Source organism: Mixophyes fleayi, chromosome 5 (assembly GCF_038048845.1).
Source record: "Mixophyes fleayi isolate aMixFle1 chromosome 5, aMixFle1.hap1, whole genome shotgun sequence".
In the NCBI taxonomy this organism is placed as follows: domain Eukaryota; kingdom Metazoa; phylum Chordata; class Amphibia; order Anura; family Limnodynastidae; genus Mixophyes; species Mixophyes fleayi.
Genome location: NC_134406.1, coordinates 48,940,850 through 48,962,027, shown reverse-complemented (window position 1 = coordinate 48,962,027; position 21,178 = coordinate 48,940,850). Strand labels below are relative to the sequence as shown.

Here is a 21,178-nt window from a genome sequence, read left to right as displayed (position 1 = left end):
TTTTGTCAGATTTAGGATAGCCTTATGTCTAACCCACGCATATATACCTATAATCTGTTCCGCTCACTCTTGGAGTCAGACTTCTTCGTGAGGAACAAATTTATAACTTCTCGTGAAATCCCTTAATCCTTTGTAATGTGGATTGCCCTAGCTACAGACACATTAACTGGGCTGGAATTCCATGCAAATCTTCTCTGGGCTTTTTTGTTTCAGTAATTGCCTGGCAAAAGTCTGCAAGGAGACATGCTCTGCAAACGAAAAGTGAGAGCCACTACCACTCCATCAGACTGATAACTTTACCATCAACTTGATACGTGGTACTACTCCTCCCATAGATTGGTTCTATCCTGGATCTGTACAAGTCACTCCAGTAATACATCAAGGGGAATATAGAAAGAGGCTTCATTAGTAAATCTAAATTTCCTATACGCATAAAAAGATGAATGTTGATAAAAATTAATTCAATCTTTGTTATTCTTTATGTGCTTATCCTTTTCTGGTTCAGCTGTCACCCGCACACAGTGGTGGCCGCCATTTTGTGGACTGAACATGAGAATACAGACCATGAATTCACTAGGAACTGAGGCACCAGGCACTTTCTGAAAGCATTATTTCATAGCGATTTATTTATTCACAGATCAGAAACTAAAAGTATGGTCTTAAAAAAAATAATAAAGGAAAATAATAAAAAAGGTTGAATGACCCCTGTTCTAGGTCTTCTTAAACATTTGTCACCGATAAGAAATGCCTGTAGTATCTACTTATGTTTTTGACTAATTAAAGGGGCAAAAAAAAACCGGTGTATACATGTCATGTATTTGAGTCACAATTTGTATACATTGGGAGACCCATTACCCACCTGTTAACAATTGATGTATGTCCTGTGTACACAGTTAGACACTGTCCCGTCGACACCTCCCATTTTCTCACAGTGTGATCTGCACTGCACGTGAACGCCGTCTCATTCTCCAAGTGACAAAAGGTGATGTAGCTGCCATGTCCTGTGACCAATTGTTGAAGCAGAACATAGATCATTGGGAGAAGAACTTCAAACTGATATCTTCTAGAACAACCATTTTAATCATCTTTAATGTGGCTGGATGTGTAATAATTTCTGAATGAAGCAGCTCCTATTATTTCCTCATTCTATATAACATGAAATAACCTGTAAGAATATGTGTTTTTAGTGATAATCTGTAAATCATCTTGTTTAGCGAGACCTTTTGCCTATATACTGAGTGAAATGACATAATTATGCTTACTCTAGACCAGAGGTATAACTAGGAATTGTTACTCTCTAAACATGAAGTTTCGTAATAAAGCCCTTCTAGTAAATGTTTAGGCTACACCCCCTTTTGTCATATCACACCAGTCTACTGAACTGTGGCTCCATAGAAAATTTGCAAAAGTACTATTGAAGCATCACGATGATTGAAGTTAGATAGACGGGCATTCCTCGGCATGAGAAGGGCCCCACAATCATTTCCACTCCACATGAGGACTTCAATTTTGCACTAGGCCAGAATTGGTAGTTTGAGTCTTGCCCTAAATATTGAAAGAGACTCATTTTGTGCCTCCATGTTGCACTTTGTGAGCTACACATATTTTATTGTTCTGCCCCTTCTAACATGTCTTGTCTGTGCCTTGGGCTCTATCAGAATATAGATTACATTAATTTCTGTTATCACATCATTTCTTTTGATCTCTGTGCATTTCTAAAAGTATTGACCATTTTGACACAATCATGGCAGCACACAGGCAGGAAAAGTTAAAGGGTAACTCTCAAAAATGATGATGTCCAAATAAAATGACTTACTGGAATAACATATATATATATATATATATAGTTATCTTGTTACTATGGCACCTGTCAAGGGATGGGATATATTAGGCAGCAAGTGAACAGTCAGTCTTGAAGTTGATTTGCTATAAGCAGGAAAAATGGGCAAGCGTAAGGATCTGAGAGACTTTGAAAAGGGCCTAATTCTGGTGGCTAGACGACTGGGTCAGAACATCTCCAAAGTGGCAGGTCTTGAGGGGTGTTCCTGGTAGGCAGTGGTTAGTACCTACCAAAAGTGGTCCAAGGAAGAACAACCAGTAAACTGGCAACAGGGTCATGAACACCTAAAGCTCATTGCTGCGCGTGGGGAGCGAAGGCTAGTCCGCCTAGGCCAATCCCACAGAAGAGCCAATGTTGCTCAAATTGTTGAAAAAGTTAATGCAGCTATGATAGAAAGGTGTCAGAACACACAGTGCATCGCAGCTTTCTGCGTATGAGGCTGCATAACCACAGACCGGTCAGAGTGCCCATGCTGTTACCTGCAGACCCGCGAAAGCGCCTACAATGGGCACGTGAGCTCCAGAACTGAATCATGGAGCAATGGAAGAAGTTGGCCTGGTCTCATGAATTGGGTTTTCTTTTACATCATGTGGACTGTCGGGTGCGCGAATGTCGCTTACCTGGGGAAGAGATAGTACCAGGATGGACTACGGGAAAAGGGCAAGTCGGTGGAGGAAGTGTGATGCTCTGCTGAGAAACTTTGGGTCCTGGCATTCATGTGGATGTTACTTTGACACATGGAACCTTCCTAAACATTGTTGCAGACCAATTACACCCCTTCATGACAACAGTATTCCCTGATGGCAGTGGCCTCTTTCAGCAGGATAATGCGCCCTGTCACACTGCAATAACTGTGCAGGAATGGTTTAAGAAACATGACAAACAGTTCAAGGTGTTGAGTTGGCCTCCAAATTCCCCATATTGCAATCCAATCAATCCTCTGTAGGATGTGCTGGAAAAACAAGGCAGAGCAATGGAGGCCCCACCTCGCAAATTATAGGATTTAAAGGATCTGCTGCTATATTCTTGGTGCCAGATACCACAGGACACCTTCAGAGGACTTGCAGAGTCCATGCCTCAAAGGGTTAGAGCTATTTTGATGGAACGAACGGGACCTACACAATATTGGGCAGGTGGTTTTAATGTTGTGGCTGATCGGTATGTATATTTCCACTGCGACAGATGTTTCAAAGGAAGGACCATTACTAGTAACAAAACATACTAGTAGATTCATTGGCTGCTATCAAATTGACCCTTGTCTGTGTGTGTCTGTGTGTGTGTGTTAGGGAATATGGACTGTAAGCTCCAATGGGTCAGGGACTGATGCGAGTGACAAATATCATCTGTACTGCGCTATGGAATTAGTAGCGCAATATAAATAATTGATGATGATGGTTATTCATGACCTATTGATTAAATGACAGCAGCAGAGCAGCAAAAGTAGATTTCAGCTGGAATCCTATTGCAAGTATCAAGGGTTATTCCAGTAACTTGTCAGTAACCAAAACAATGATTTTAATTAGGCAAACTCTTATGAAGTGAAGCGGTTTCTGTGTTAGGAGGTGATATGAACTGTAACGGAGTTGTGCCTGCAATCCTAGCATTACACGGAACTCACATTTCTCGGAATGATTTGTCAGCAAGAAAGATTCTCAGTGGTGTGCAGAACGGATTTTTTTGTGCTTCAGGAGTATGAAATAAGCCACATATACAAAAGTATTCCTCGAGTGTTTAAAATGTACAAAGAGCAACACAATCTGAAGGCAGAAGTCTGGAATATAATTTTAACTAAACAAAACTCCTAACTATACTCTCAGTGAACACTTCACCCCTGGCAAGCCTCTGCTACTATCTTGCCACTGGCACTGTATATTTTAAGATTTCTGGAGTACTCTTGCCTGCAATTTACTACACACAGAGGCATTGCCATGCAGCCAATATAAACTATTACAGTTTATAAATATAAATATTAATGGTCCACTTCCCCATAATGTGTCTACGTGTAATTGAATGGTTTCCTATTACTTGTACAAAATAAAGAGAATACATTTTTTAATGCAAATGTATTTGTAAAGAGACTATTGTATAAAAAGTTCTCCCTTCGTTTCATGGATGTGGAAACAATTACAAATTATCTTAAAATTAAAAGATGAAAATTGTGCTATAGCACCGTTTGGAAAATTAAATGGATTAAACAAAAAAATCTGCGAAAAAGCTTTTGAACAGCTATGAAATTTGTTCATAAGCCTACATACACTACAAAAGTATGTGTACACTCAAACATAACATGTATATGTGCTTGTTGAAAATCCTAAAATGACTAACAATGTCAGTTTCAGGCAACAAAAGGCTTTTGGGGGGGGGGGGGGGGGGACATAAGAGATTACAGAGAGACAAGAAGTTAAGCAAAGACAACATCTTAGAGATACATATATGCAAGAGACACAAGAGGGTCATCAACAGTTATACTGTATAAACCTAATATATTAAGTTATATTAGGTTATATTATTATAAAATAAAAACCTAATATAAAATTTGGAAGGTGAAGTAGTTAGGCAGAAAAATAAATTAAGAAATTGATGTGGTGATCCAGGGGTAGATATCATATCTGAAACACGTATCTAAAGTAGTTGGAGAAGCAAAATTTTGTGAGCCACAATAAGAGAGGTTAGGGAGGGTATGGGTGAGAGAACCTTAGGCATCAGGGCCATCTTTTCCATTGGGCACGATGGGCAGCTGCCCAGGGGCCCCACGGGCAAGGGGGCCCCATAGGCAAGGCTCTTAATGAGAATAAATAATCCTGCAAAAGAAAAAAACCTGCTAAAAAAACCTACAAGGGTCACTGAGCAAGTACATCTATCTATCTATCTATCTCTCTATATATCTATATCTATATCTAGGGGCCCCGGTGCACTGCTTTGCCCGGGGGCCCATAATGTTGTTAAGATGGCCCTGTTAGGCATAGTGCATAGAAATTGGTAGAACACCCACAGCTTCAGTCTTTGGAATGGGTTAAGTGTTTATCACAAAAAGAGAAGTTGGGTAGAGTAGCGATATCAATGAGGCCAAGTCTCAAGAATAGCTTGAAGATGAGTCTTTGCAGCAATCTAACCTCTGGTCATGATATTGTCATCTGCAAACCGATCAGGCATTCTAAAGTGCATGTGTAAAAGAAGCAGGAGCAGATGTGCGACACTGTATTTGAGGTTTGAAACATTCCTGGAAGTTATAAATAAGTCAGAGACCACTGGGGAGGCTTCATATCACCTGCTGATAAACAGGATGGGTGTAGAGGAAGTGAAAGTGGGTGCAAGATTTGACATCTTATATGATAGAAGTCGGAGGAAGGTAAAAAAAGATGAAAAATGACATAAAAGTGCATAAGTACTATGTAAAGGTGTACGGATAAGTTGGTAGAAACTGCAGGATTGGAGTAGATAATTAAGCAGCAAGTTTTATTAATTTGTGTAAGACAGGCAAAGTAATGAGAAATCTGTTTGCTCTCATATTACTGTAAAAATTAAATAAAGCTACGTATCAAAGCGGTAAGTTGATAAAGAACGTTTACTGCTTGTTTAACTTCTATGTCAGATTTTAAATGCAAAATGTGCAGCATTCAACTAAGCCAAGAAAAATATTACTATAAAAAGCATGTGGGTGTAAAACACACTGATCAATGTTTCTTGACTGGAGCTTAGTTGAAAAGTAAAAATGGGGCCATTTACCAGAATGCAGACATGAGCCCTCATGGTGCGGTTTTGGGAGGTCCTATGCCTATTTTGGAGGGACGCATATGGATCTACAGGTCTGGATGCGGTCTGGGCGCACTCATGCACCTAGTATTGCAGCCACACTAATTGTAACCCAGTGTATTTCTGCCTCCGACCCACACCTTAACTGCAGCTATAAAAGCAAAACACAAAGTGGCCAGGACCTTGAGTGGGATCATGAGATGAGCTCTACAGCAGGGGGACTGGATTTACGCAGCAGGTTATAATAAAGGAGAGGTTGTCTATAGATACTAACACTATACTACATTATAGACATCTGAAAGGATATGCCACATCTTTAGGACAGTATTCAAATGGGGTCCGATATGGGTAAAAATGTGAAATTGCAGGCAGCATGAATTTACTGGTCTTGGCACATGTATGAATCCACACAGCACATTTCTGTAGAGCAAGTTTGCAATCCTGTCACTCACATCTATGAAGTCTGCTGCAAAAGGATGTATTACTTAGCTTGGTAACATGTCAAATATTAATGTTAGATCATAGTTTTATTTGCTTTGTAAATAAATATATGTGGATATTTTATAGCAACATGTCTGCAGGGACAAAGCAGCAATGTTTAGGCTTGTATACTACATAAACTGAGATTTCAGCCCTTTCTCCCCACAGCAGAACCTTGTAAGCCAGATATGTGCCTTGGACGCGGAGCTGAAGAGAATGTAGCATGAAATATTAAGTCTGTTTATTTCATAGAAAACACTGCATCAGACAGTGTGCTGATTCTCAAGGGTAGCAGATTACTTAAATCATGCTTATTTTGCTAAATAAATTGCTCCCTTTACACCACTGCCAAATTACATGTTGGCGTTTGCCAACCTTTGCCCGCTTCCTTTTCAGCCATTGATCCCTACACGTGTTCAGATGATTTAAATATAAATGTAATTACTTTGGAGCGTGAGCTCATTTATCAAACCCTGTTCCTCTGTCAGTGTTAGGACATAAGGGGACGGACGCCAAGATGGTGTTTTGGCAACAAAACATAGCAAGTCTTTTAATTATACAACAAAAAAAATTATATGCCGTGATTAAAGTAAAATGTGGCTTCTAGAAGTGTTATCAAAAGGTAAAAAGAAAATTAATTTTAGGAGACCCAGGACAGTCTGCCTGGCACCCACTCAAGTTTATTATGCTCTCCAACTTTATGAGCAATTTACCGTAACCAGTTCTACATTATATTTTTAACTATTTGCATAATAAGATTTGGACCACCAGCATGTTCCTGCACATACTGTATGTGAATGCTATGGACATAGCACTGTGTATATTGCCTGTGGATATGCTGTTATTAAATCACACTTTTTTGCATCAATTGTAAGGTTATCAAGAGAGATTCTCCCTGAGATTTGTGTAAACTGCAATGGACTGGATATTCAATATAACTAGGAAGGATCGCGCTCTCTATGATGTTTAGGCAAGAGCTGCATCAGCTGAGGGTATCCCTCCCTCCAGAAACAGTACTAAAATAAGCAAATAGCTGAGCGCTCATTGACTAGGGTATTCTATCTATTAATGTAGGATGATGCTCATGCGAACATGAATTATAAGTGACACAATTTAATGACATAAAAACAAGATACAAAAAATGTCAGAATTCCCTAATAGGGTTAAAAAGCACAATCAAAAGCACACATTAACAGCAACCGTTATAGGTCTAGACTGAAGAATTGTGGAAATACATGAAAGGACATTAAAAGGGATAAAAACAATAACATTTCAAAGATAAACAATATGTTGTGTCCGTGAAAAAAAGAGAGAGAGCCTCCAGAAAAGTCTCATGGATTGAATCTAATTAAGACATACCAATAACCAGTCCAAAATGGGTTAATAAAAACTATGCAGACCGGACCCGTTACTATCCAGTCTAGAGTATGTCCTCCTCAGTAAGTGTCCAAAAAGATATACAGTGTAAAAATAAAAAACGATGATCCGTGATGTTGAAATCAGATAGAGTATACTTGCTGTTATAGTCTCTTTGAGGTCTAGCCGCGCGGCGGGGAGGATAATAAACCTCCTCGTGTTGTATGTTGCAGGGGTGCAGACTAAACGTCTGTTTGGAATGCCGTGGTAGATGTCGGTAGTGATGACGTCAAAAAGGGGCGTGTCCCAACGCGTTTCGTCCTGTCCGGACTTTCTCAAGGGTTGAGGCTCATAAGAAAACCCTGTATTAAAGTCATGTCAAACTGGTGGTTTTTGTTTGTATTATTTGGGGGGAGATGGTAGGGGATATGGTATATGCAGCCCTCTGCCTCTTAGATTACTGTCCTCGGCCTCTTACTGTCCCCAAACCCACGGTTTGCGTGGGTTTCCACCAGGTGCTCCGGTTTCCTCCCACACTCCAAAAAACATACTAGTAGGTTAATTGGCTGGTATAAAAATGGACCCTAGTCTCTCTCTCTCTCTGTGTATGTGTGTGTGTGTGTGTGTGTGTGTGTGTGTGTGTGTGTGTGTGTGTGTGTGTGTGTGTGTGTGTGTTAGTGGATTTAAACTGTAAGCTCCAATGGGGCAGGGACTGATGTGAAGGAGTTCTCTGTACAGCGCTGCGGAATCAGTGGCGCTATATAAATAAATGGTGATGATGATTATTTAGCAGCTGGATAAGGAAGGAGTGTGTAACTTGCTACCGTAAGTATTGATATACATGGACACCTGCCTTTTGAATAAGCAGAGCAGCAATGTGCACTTACCTTGCAGCAACCTGCAGCACTGGTTGTCAGATGTCCTCCACAGGCGAGCAGTGCAATCCTCGCTGGCGGTCAAAAGATGGCACCCATCTGGGCTCAAACTCAGCCAATTGATTCCTCCCTTGTGATCTCTGCAGACTTTGATCAGAGCGTTGGTTGTGCCACAAGTGGAGCTACCGCTCCCCATTCTCTGGAGCCCAGCATGGGCAGTGGAAAAAGGGGGTGGACTCATGGGGTTCACCACACAGGTGCGGCAAGATACGACAGTTGGATATTGGATCTTCTACATTATGAGTAATGTTTCAAAGGCACCTAAAACTGTTTAAAAAATAAAGTCAATGGAGATGCATTCAATGGGAACCACAAAGCCTTTCTGAATGCACTAAACCTTTTTATCCCAAAAACTTCCACTTCCTCTATCTTTATTGTTATTGTTATAACTCGTTTCACTCTGTTTATTATTTCATCTCAATGACAAGGTTACAGGTCTCCTTTACTAACCCACAAAATATATAATTTACCTTGTGGCTCACTTACTTGGCATAACATAAACATAACAAAACATTGATTGCTTGGACATTTGAGAAAAACTCTGTAGAGAATATGTTCTCTGGTCACATTACAACTACTCACAAGTCATTTTAAGGATCTTAGTAGATATTGTCTAACAAAGGCATTTCATTGCCAAGTTTGCCATTAGTTCTAGAATTGTAGTAAAAATAAAAGTGATGCAAAGTAATAGATGCCAAAGGTTTATAATTGTTCATTGCCTATATTTTATATTAATGTATATATAAAAAGGGAATTGTATAGGGCTGTTTTTCTCTGACAGTTAAACCAGTTAATGTCAGTAATGTCAGCTGTAAAATTGAAGGCCAAAAAAATACCAGAATATTACAAAAAAAATTCTAAACATTAAGGTTAACATTTTTGAAGCTTTGACAAATCTTAGATTATTACCAATCAACGATTTCTCCTATTTGAGACTATGCCTGTTTCTCCTATATAAGACTTGTAAAACATTCAATATGAAAATGTAATGGGGTCTATTTATGACAGTGCGATCAGCCATAAAACCAAATAGAACAGCTGTTTTCTCCAGAGAATGGTCATCACACAATTTATGAAGGGGTTCAAAGATGAGAGATTTATCCTGCAGTTACCTACTTTTGGTGGGTTACCGCAGTTCCCATAGAACCCTATGGAACGTGTGATGTTAATGATGTACTAAGCAGTGAAAAGCATTGCCTCAACCAGTCTGAAATGTTAGTGACACTCATACATTGCATATCAGGGTGGCGTTGCCTTACTTTTGTCTATGGGGTCCACTGAAGGCTTTGCATGATTCCAAGCCAGATCAAATTCTATGCACATGAGCAAACTTTAGCAGTTCAGCATTAGGCTGCCGGTGAAGACATAAACCACTTTGTGTAGGAAGGGTTTCTTCACCGGGGCTCCATGAGTAATATGCCAGATAGTAAATAGCAGCAGTGTTTCAATGTGCATCGCTGCAAATCATATTGCTTGACACCACACTACTTTAATAAATAGACTCCTATATATCAAAGAACGAAAAAGCCCTATTATTGTTGATATATCCACAGCAGAGGTGTGCAAGTTCAGTCCACAAGAGCTACCTACAGTTCATGTTTTCAGGATTTCTGTCTGTAGAAACAGGTGGTATAATTACTGACCCAACCAGATAGATTAACACACCTGTGCATGATTAAAGAAATCCTGAAAAAATGAACTGTTGGTAGCCCTTGAGGACTGACCTTGGACTCCTCTGATCTAAACCTATGTACCAAATATTGTGGCAGTACATAAACTGCTGCAATCAAGGATGGAACTGTAATGGGGGCTCTTTTATGGTGAAGACAAGTCCCCTTTAAATTCCTTATTTTCTCACTATGGCAATGTTGCTTTTGTTGTCTATAGAAAGATATTCTTCCCCCACAAGGATCCCCTTCTCTTACTATGAAACCCACTCATCATAAGGATGGAATTTCATCTTGGTACAAAGTCCTACTCTCACCTCTGGAAGAGAACAAAATACCCATTTAAACTAAATGGAAGTCAGACCTAGCCTTCTGTCTCTTCATTTTGTTGGAGGGAATGTGGTGTGGCTGGATCCCTTATTCATATTTTTTTGGAGCTTTGACCTAATAAACCAGGTTACTAGAACAAAACTCCAATCCCTTCTTGAAATTGCCTTCCTTCATCATTATAGTCTGCAGCTTCAGACAAATAATAGATATATAACAGGACATTCTCATTACAACTAGAGCTGCAATAGCCTAACAATCCAAAATTCCATCGCCTCCACTTCTTTCTAAAAGTATATCAAGAATCCGGAGAAGTTATGACCTGGAAACTACTGGATTCAAATACTCGCCATCTGCATCTTCCCACTGATCACATGGAACAAATGGTACGTCGAGTACCCTGACCATCTAACCTCGTCACACTCTCTCACGTGATTATAACATTATCTATGTGCACTTGCGTTTCCTTGGTTATGCTAATGTTTGCGGCAGCACGGTTGGCTAAGTGGTTAGCACTTCTGCCTCACAGCATGAGTTCAATACTCGACCATGGCCTTATCTGTGTGGAGTTAGTATGTTCTCCCCGTGTTTGCGTGGGTTTCCTCCAGATGCTCCGGTTTCCTCCCACACTCCAAAAACATACTGGTAGGTTTATTGGCTGCCATCAAATTGACCCTAGTTTCTCTGTCTTTGTCTGTGTGTGTGTGTTAGGAAATTTAGACTGTAAGCTTCAATGGGGCAGGGACTGATGTGAATGAGTTCTCTGTACAGCGCTGCGGAATTAGTGGCACTATATAAATAAATGGGGATGATGATTTTACTGTAACATCCTTCTTCCTGTTGTTATCCTTACCGCTCTTCTAAGTTAGTACCCTCCCTGTTCAGTACTTTTGTTCCCCTTTTTATAATTTGCGTTTATTTCCGAGGTCAAAAATCATTGAGTTAAAAAAAAAAGGAAAGAAAGATATTCCTGACAGAGCTAAATCTTACTTACCAATTTTAGGTTTATAGGGGAGGTGAATTACATCAGTGGAAGGGGTGGGGTGCCTTGAATCGTGTCATTTTGACCCCACCGCCAGATGAAATGGCGCGTTCATGTCATTTCATGAAAGTGGTTGGGGCCAAAATTATGTATAATCGCAGAGAATCACTTGATCGAGGCCGCCGTCCGGTAGGATATTTGAGAATGGCCTGCTTGCCCAAGATTCCGGGAGACCTACCCAGAATTTGGGAGTCTCCCGGACATAATAGTAGAGTGGGCAAGTATGCACTAGCTTTGTTACAAATAATGCATCTGGGCAAAACCACATATATTCATACGTTGCTGCAGAAACACATTTTTAGACTACATATTTTCGACACATTACTATACATTCACATGACTGCAACACGAACCAAAACCTAAAGCTATGAATGTACTATAAAGTAAATAAACACAGTACACTAACTTATGTACTGCAAAAAATATTCTAGATTGTAATAATACATTTAATTTACAGTACTTTGTAGCTTCCCTTCAATTGTCCACCCAGCACACTTCAAGATGCCCTCTGCAAACCAGAAGTGTGCCAAGGTCTGGGATAGGCATAAAAAAGAGGGACATATTAAAATTCTGGTCTTCTGATAAAGCCACCCATTTGCTCTGCAAACAAAGCTATTTTGGCAGAAATCTGGGTACCAATGTGCATTGTCACCAAAGAGGATTTTGCACTGTGCCTTGCCCATTTCGTAAATGTGCCCCAGTTTTATTCTATGAAGTAGGATGGTTATGACTGCCAACTTCTTCCTTATACTTTGAATAACAATAGAATTACAGAAAAAAAACAAACAAACACGTGTGTATATTAAATTCCTATTGCAATATCTGTTTCACAACACAGAGACAGACAACTGATTCCTGTATTAAATAAACACTCTATAATCTAAATTGTTACTAGTAGTACAGGATTATCAAAGCTGCTGGGTCTATGTGCTGTTAACTCTACTTGAAAGTCATATGAGTCAAGTTCAATAACTAACTGCGCTACAGCTCACAAATGTCTGGAAAAGAGAAAGGTGGCAGCATTGACTCAGAACTGTCCTGTGTTTTCCACTCTGTCTCCAAAAACTGGTATATACATCTAAGGAACTTCTCCAGAAACCGTATGTATCTCACACACAACACTGAAAAAAATTTAATCTATGCACTCATAGGGCTAGATTTACTAGACTGCGGGTTTGAAAAAGTGGAGATGTTGCCTATAGCAACCAATCAGATTCTATCTGTCATTTATTTAGTGCATTCTACAAAATGACAGCTAGAATCTGATTGGTTGCTATAGGCAACATCGCCACTTTTTCAAACCCACAGTTTAGTAAATATACCCCATAATCTCTAAGATTGATTATATTGCAATTCCCTTCTTACTGGTTTTCCTCTAACCCAGTGGTTCTTAACCAGGGATGTGTGCACGCCTGGGAGGGTGGAACATTTCTGGGAATGTAAGTTGTCACAACAGATTTTAAGTGTTTTCCTGATATATAAAATCTGAACACATTTTTCAAGGGGGTTCAAGAAAATATTATGAGAATAAAGTGGGAGCTGAGTGCATAAAAGTCTAAGAACTGTGGCTCCGAGCAGACATTCTGAATGCAGCAGCCAGACTATTGCTCCAAAGACAAATATTATCCTTCTGTTATTCTGCTCTGTCAGTCCTTGCATTGGTTGTCTGTACTTACAGAATCAAATATGAAATGCTGCTGATAAATTACAAAACCATTAACAAGATTGCACCAACACAAACCTCTTCACTAGTCTCAAAGGATCTCCCAGCTAGACCACTTCACTCTCGAAGATCTGTGCATCTCATCCCCTTTCACTACTTGCTCCCATTCTCAGTTACAGGGGCTGCAGTCACTATGGAATTCCCTCCCTTGCGCATCAAGAATTTTAGCTAGCCTTGAAACCTTCAAGTGTTCCCTGAAAACTCATTTATTCAGATACACTGATCAAATTCCCGAACCCTCTTAAGATCAATAGACCATTCTACTCGATTACCACCTTTCTACACAGGTCACTCAAAATGTATATTTAGAGGTATATTTAACAGTAATGCATTTTTTACATGATCATTTTCATTCCTTATTGCAATTATAAGGAATAAAATATCATTACCATTTATGAAAAGTTTTCTGCCAGAACAGCAGTCACGATAACCGACTGTCCGAGCAAACAGTTTACCTATCTCCTACCTCCTCTATGGTCACTATTGCAAAGTGGACACCATTGCGATAGTAACCATGTTGAGAGTTTCGAAGATCCCTCTACTGAAATGCTCTCCCCATAGGCTTTAGCCACTGGGCACAAATTATGAAAATCTTTGATTTTTGGAACATGGTAAATTACGTTAAATAGCAGCCCCTATAGAAACCTATGGGGGTCTGCTTTTGTATTCAATAACAGTGGGACTGCAGCAGATATCAGAGCCATTTGCTGTGATGCTATATTTATAAATAGCTGGGATCCTAATTATTGCGGTTCTTTAGAAGCTTCTTGAATAGACATCTTAATGTCTATTTTCAAACAACCTACTGACCCCCAAACCAAATTGCTTTGTGACTAGTTCATATAGCCCCTCTAAGCACTTTTTTCATTGCAGTCTGGTTGGACCAATATACAATCTGTGGCAAGTAACCGCACGCATCAGACTTCTGTTTTCCTGTAGATTGGAAACTTTTGATGATGGCCCTCATAGGCTGAGTACACACTGCACAAAATTTCTACCAATGCAATATCCTTAACGATTTTACCAATGAATAAAAAAGAAAGTCCTGATCAGAATGCTGATTCATGTGAACACAATAAACACATTTTACACGATTTACCTTCAAATCTGTGCTCACCATCTCCTTCATAACCAATAGAAAAACAATGGTGACAGATACTGGCGCTAATGTGAAGAATCGTGCAGGCTGGGTGCACTAGGAGACCACCAAATTCTTAACAAGTCGAATAACATACAGAAAGGGGTGAACTCAAAAAAGTTAATTTCCAATGGCTTATGTTATGAAAGACCTCATCATATATATTTTGCAGAATCATCTTGGTCTCACTACCATGAGGGAGAAGTAGCACTGAAGGTACACCCCTTTCTGTATTTCTTCTTCATAACCATTGGATGAAAAGTTTGTGACCCTGCACACTCCATAGAGATCTACATAGACACACGGAAGGATTGGAACCACATTGTTCCATAGTTGATCAACATTTTTAGTCTGGTTTAAAAATCAAATGAAACAATACTATGTGCCTTGGAATGGTAATCATTTATCGTGGCAGCGTACACACTAATGCGCTATCGGGCTGCATGGTCGTTTATTTTTTGATTGGCCCGATAAATGACTGAACACACTGTAGAGTGTACTAAGCCTTACTCCTTTGTCTGTTTGGTAATCACCATACTTGTTTTATTACTGGGTTTGTTCCACATTATGCTTGTGCCATATAAATAATAATAGTAAATTCATTATTAATATTAGTAATAAGAAAGATACAGCATTAAGTTTATCTGAATGCTTATCCCGGCCTGCCACAAAAGGAGAGTGTAACACATTACAGAACAGAACAATGCTATCTATGCAGGGGGCTGGGAGGGATAAAAGTGCACAGTCAGCACAGCTCAGAAACTCAGCCAATGTTTTCCCAGTTGAACTTTCCAAGATACATACAATGCAGCTTTCCTGTGATTAGTATATACAGTATCTACATATGAATGTGCTATTTTACTGTTAAATAAAAGTAAAACATTTTGACTGAATCACAATTTGCTTAAGCCTGTTCTTATCAATGACATTTCCATGTCACAAATCGGTTTTGCATGTACCAGTGCATTGTATAAACTATTACCAAACGTCACCTACAAGATGAAACATAAATTACATTATTTTACCCCTGTAATACATAAATTGGGCTAAAAATGAGCGTGTGACCCGTCCCCTGATACAATGTTGTGGATGACTTGCTGCCATACAGTAAAAGTGCATTGATTATTAACAATTCCTTCATTAGTGTATCCATGAAAGATGCTTGTTGTGTAGCTACAGCTAAAAGGAAAGCTAAGAAATTCAAACACACAACTGCTTGGGTTCGTATAGTTACCGATATAACATCATAACGTGCTTTCTCTCACATGAGGGAAGACATCAAAGGTCTATAAATCACAACTGGAATATAACAAGCCAGCATCAAAGACACCGCTTCTCCCCCAACACCACCCACTGATAATAGGATGCAGCTATTTACCTTCACTTTTCTCGGTGCGAGTTGATCTCTTTGCGATGGTCTTTTAAGTTCGCACAATTAGGAGAGCTCCTGTTCCATTGTAGGGTCTCCCTCTCACCGTCCTGTCCATATAATAAATAGACGAGCTTGCAGTGGTAGCGGAGTTCTGTTACACCCCACGTCAATGGGTCACACATGTACAATACCTCGGGGGTACCTTATTGCAACACTGAACATCCAGGTCTGGATTCAATAATCAGCTGCTGTGATCCTTTTGCTGGCTCTTGTTCCAAATGGTGTCTAATCACTAGCAGCCCTGTTCAGAAATGAGTGTTAAAAGATATTTCCCTCCAATCCCAGCTGGATCAGTGGGGGTAATTGTAGATGCAGTGAAGTAATTGATAGTGTATGAGCATTAATGGAACTATTTAGCAGCCTCAGTTATAAAGCCTGTGTCTAAGTAGTTTGTGTGTGCGCGCTGCACTTGGTTTTATTCTGGGGGGGGCGGAGTGGTTCTTGCAGCTCTACTAATCCAGACACACTCCCCTGGAGATACCTTCCCACAGCACTGTCACTAAAAGAGCTGTCAGTCACTAAGGACTGATCTAATAATCCAGAATCCTATAAAAGTTATTTAATTTTAACCTGTGATTGTTATTTTATTTTTGTTTGTCAAGGTAAAAAGTAGAATTTTAATTTATAGCATATTTTAATAGCGTATAAAATTATATTATACTTAAATGACATATATTATATTAGATAAATGTTCAATTCATAATATATACAAATATTTTAATGTGTAAAAATATCTAAAATGTACTTTTATCATGTGCTTGTATAGACCATAGATATTTTTAAGTACTATCAGGAACTTTTTATGCAAAGCACAGGGATTTTGCACATTAAAAGTGGCACCTACTGGGAGATTAAAGCTAGATTTACTAAACTGCGGGTTTGAAAAAGTGGGGATGTTGCCTATGGCAACCAATCAGATTATAGCTGTCATTTTGCAGAAGGTACTAAATAAATGAAAGCTAGAATCTGATAGGTTGCTATGGGCAACATCCCCACTTTTTCAAACCCGCAGCTTAGTAAATCTAGCCCTAAATCTTTGCATCTTCTCATGAGTGGAGCTGGTAGGTTACCTTGCTCCTTGCAGAGTACATATTACATATTTGGTACATGAATGCACCTAGTTATGCACCCAAATGCAAAAAAACAATTGTGTTTTATTGGTTGATTTTTTTTCTAATTTAGATTCAAATGGGGGAAACGTGCATTTATGAGTCTGTTTCCTGTTTGGAGGGGGACTGAATTTTTCCATTGCTTGGATTCCCCCACCTATATTTCCAATGGGACGTCTTTTTCAGCTTTGAGGCACACTTTATAAAAAATGCAGATTTCTAGGCAATGTAATAAAAACTTTCCAACTCACAGTAGTCACATTTGTAATAAAGATAGTCTAAGGGGGGAATTCAATACTCTGCAATAAGCCGCTGTACATCACTGCGATGTTCTGCGGTACCCAAACATTGTGGATTTTCCTGTGCACCTCTGTGGATGGCCAAGATCTGCAATGTTACATGTTAGTGCTTTCGTGAGCATTCCAGATGCATTGCAGGGAACTGAATTACTCACTAAATGTCCTGCCACTTTCCTGATTAAATTCCTGATTAACTTAAGACATAAATTAAGTTACAGTGTGTATAAATTAAGCAGAACTGGGCAGTTACTTAGAAGTAGTAGGTTAGCAAAGGTATGTGTGCCACAAAACATATAGGGGTTTGTGTAATGTGTCTTGTGTTAATTCACTCTGTCTATGCCCAGAAAATTGGCTGCACATATATCCGTGTATGCAGATTTGCATGACTCTGGTACTTGTGCCTGCTTGCATGTGTAAAGGTGGGATAGGGATGGGAAAGGGTATTCTAACATAGCCTGAGTATAGTAAGGGCAGGTTCATGCAATTGCAAACTAATGCAGATCGGCACACAGATACATATACACCTTTCCAAGCTATATTATTTGCAAGTGCAACTGGCATATAATAATGATAACAGTCCCCAGTACTAGCGAACAACTTGTGATTGGCTGTTTGCGAATGATGTGTTGATGCCGATAGGATCTTTTTTTTAATTTTTTTTCACATGCATATATTAAAGTTTTGCATGTGTTTAAGCAAAGTTAATTATTTTATTTTTACATGTATGTGAGACGGGGAGTTATTTCTCATGTATTAGAGAAGTTGTCAAAGTTTTATTTATGCCTAAAAGCGATTACGTATGTTGGAAACAAAACAAATTATTATAAACATAGGCTAAACTTGTTTAACTACCAGATTCAGAATCTCTCAAAATCTCTCAGGTTAGATAGAAGTTTATGAATGCCCATGTGCTGAGCTCAAAGCACGTCTTAACGATAGCGATGTAAACCTAAGTCATCAAGGTGCACCATTCTATAATCTATATTTGAAGTTAGCACTATATGTATAATTAGGGTGGAGAAGGAGAACTATATCACATACCTCAACATTGGGCAGCACGGTGCCATATTGGTTAGCACTTCTGCCTCACATCACTTGGGTTATGAGTTCAATTCCCGACCATGGCCTTATCTGTGTGGAGTTTGTATGTTCTCCCTGTGTTTGCCTGGGTTTCCTCCGGGTGCTCTGGTTTCCTCCCACACTCCAAAAACCATACTGGTAGGTTATATGGCTGCTATCAAAATTGACCCTAATCTCTCTCTCTATGTCTGTGTGTGTATGTTAGGGAATTTAGACTGTAAGCTCCAATGGGGCAGGAACTGATGTGAATGAGTTCTCTGTACAGCGCTGCTGTATGCTCTCCCTGTGTTTACTTGGGTTTCCAATGAGTGCCCCGGTTTCCATCCACACTCCAAACAAAACATGCCGGTAGGTTAATTGGCTGCAAACAAATTTAACCCTAGTGTGTGTGTTATAGGGAATTTGACTGTTAATTCCAATGAGACAGGGACTGATGTGAATGATAAATGTTCTTTGTACAATGTTGTGGAATTGGTGACGCTAAACAAATTAAAAGACGATGATAATGATCACAAAGGTTTGCACTGCTATAAAAATTAGTTATAGTCTGTCCCTTTTTTATTGCTATTGTGACAATACAATGACAAAGGACTATGCAGCAAGACCTAAAACAAATGGTAATTTTAATGCCAGCAATCAACAAAGTTCTAATAAATCCTAAATTTCATCACATTGAATCACATATAAGAAGATTTAACGCTAAAGAAACAGACTATAGCTTCACAGTGGACTGAACTGGAACTAGTCCCCACATAATGAAGATTCACATACATATTGCATGACTAGATTAATACCAGATGCTGATGAAAAATCTACTGAAATGAAAGTAACCAGCAGTATCGTATGTATTTACCAGAAGCCTCCTGCATTAAAGTGATTTAGTCACGTCACTTACACATTGCAGTCACCAGCTGGACATGGACGATATCATTACAGGAAAGCGCACTCAGCAATAAGCTTCTGATTTATTTTTTTTAAAGGCACAAATGTTAATGTAATAAATACATTGACATGGTTACTGCACATCCAGAGTTCAGGGTGATAAATTAAGCACTGACCTCTTCTATGAGAGAAGGTAAGTGACCCGTTCTACATTTACATGTAACCCGCTGTTGCCTTATAGGTGGTGTGGATGTGTTTCTCATTGGTACCTACCTTTGTATTACTCTAGGGTAAGCTCAATCTCTCTAACTTCAGGTCCTCCTGGGCAAGTGGGCAAACAGAAGCCCTAGCACATGCAGGTTAAGCAACAACACAGTTCAAGTGTGGCAGATACAAGATACAAGGAGTGGTGTTTAAGTGTAAGTTGAGCACTAGACCTGAAATAATTGAGGTAACTTTATTTACATCACTTACATTACATTCTAGTACAGTTATTAGTTGCAGTAAATTATTACATGTAGTCTTTCTCCTTTATCCTCTCCAGCACTGTTCACAGTACACATATCTCTCACTGGTGTCTGAGTGCTTCTCTGAGCAGACACCCATTACCTAAATCTGAAGGGTAGGTGCCAATCAAACACCCTTCAGCTCAGATTCTGAGCCTCCATTTTCAATACAAGTTGTACTCACACTCTTATGAGCAGCTGCAGCACCCAAACTTTGGGAGCCAAACTTTGACACCCTGTCAGAAAGCTTTACACCTCGCCGTTCTGTCCAAGCCCTCTTCACTTTCTCCACGTGACACATCGGCATGGCATCATAAAGTAAAAAGTGTATATGTGTGGGTTTGTCTATCCTATTTTGTTTTTAAGGAACATTTTATTTCTCATGATGCAAACAAATTTGATTAAATCTTGCAAGTAAAGCTACATGTGTGACACACAAAAGATTTTAAAATATTTTTTCATTTTGAAAATGCTGATATGTCAAAAATAGAAAAAGATTTGTGTGAATGTAGCCACTCCCCTCCCAGCATAATTGCCGTGGCAGATTTCAAGGTTGGTTGTTTCATGAGAGAGATGGCACCTGCCTGTCTAGTCAGGGGCAAACGCCGGTTTTGTAAAGGGGGGTTTTCACACCACGCCACCAGTGGGCATGACCAGCATGCATGGGGCATGGCTATAATATCAGACAGAGCTTGGCTGCTCTCCAACTCTTCCTATCTCTAAAATATACATGGGCAATACTGCGTGCACTACTGTTAGGTGCACACAGCTCTCCCTTTTCAAGCAGAGCCGTTTGAAGCGGGGGCAGAGTCTTGCCACCTCAATTATACAGTGTCCCAGGCTTGGAGGGGGTTGCCAGGCACTAGGAACCCCCCCCCTCGATTTGCCTATGCTGGTGACAGCTCCATTTACATCCTGTGATGTCACAATAGTCAAGACAACATGCCCACAATTTACAATTTTCCACTGTCCGATAGCTACTTCCAGTACGCCATATTATAGTACAAAATGAGATTAGTCAGCATTATAATGGGTATAATGTTAAAGTACTCCAGTCACCTTGTCACAGTAGAGGCAGTCATTTAATAGGCTGATACAATATTTATAACCAATTTATGTGAGGTATGACCAATATCCATGAGGTACTAGCACCTAATACATAAATAGGCTGTATTCTTATGGATATTGGTTCAGCTTACAAAATGGCTGCCTTCATTATGTGTAGGTGACAGGTGAACATGTATCTTATTCTACACCAAGTGTTCTAGAATCTAGTGGGAAGAAAAACAATCCAGCAGTTCAGGGAAATGTGAGACAGAAAGTGAGAGGCACAGTATAAATAATACATGACTAATAGCACAATATTAGGTTCTATTTATTTTTCTCCAAAATAACAAGGTCATATTCAGTAAAATATACCATTATATGCCTTGCATATTACTATAGTGTTTATTAAATATGACCCATGGTGCTTCAGGCCCGAGGCCAGCTCGTCCCCTGCAATGGTTGGGAAAGTAAATGGAATAATAAACATATTTGGAACTGGCAATGGAAATGACCATATGGTAGAGTTTCTTTGTTTGTCTGTTTATACATAGCTGAAACATGC

General features: G+C 39.5%; 1 protein-coding gene across 1 annotated transcript in view; it reads right to left on the bottom strand.

The window, feature by feature from the left end:
- WDR86 (WD repeat domain 86) overlaps nucleotides 1–16,083 on the bottom strand; it is a 46,621-nt gene extending 30,538 nt beyond the window's left edge. The window contains exons 1-3 of the mRNA XM_075212162.1: nucleotides 15,640–16,083; nucleotides 8,317–8,631; nucleotides 860–1,001 (exon numbers count right to left, since the gene is read on the bottom strand). Coding sequence (XP_075068263.1) covers nucleotides 860–1,001; nucleotides 8,317–8,545 — 371 coding nt within the window. The 5' untranslated portion in view covers nucleotides 8,546–8,631; nucleotides 15,640–16,083. The remainder of the gene's footprint in view (nucleotides 1–859; nucleotides 1,002–8,316; nucleotides 8,632–15,639) is intronic.
- Between the last annotated feature and the right edge of the window lie 5,095 nt (nucleotides 16,084–21,178).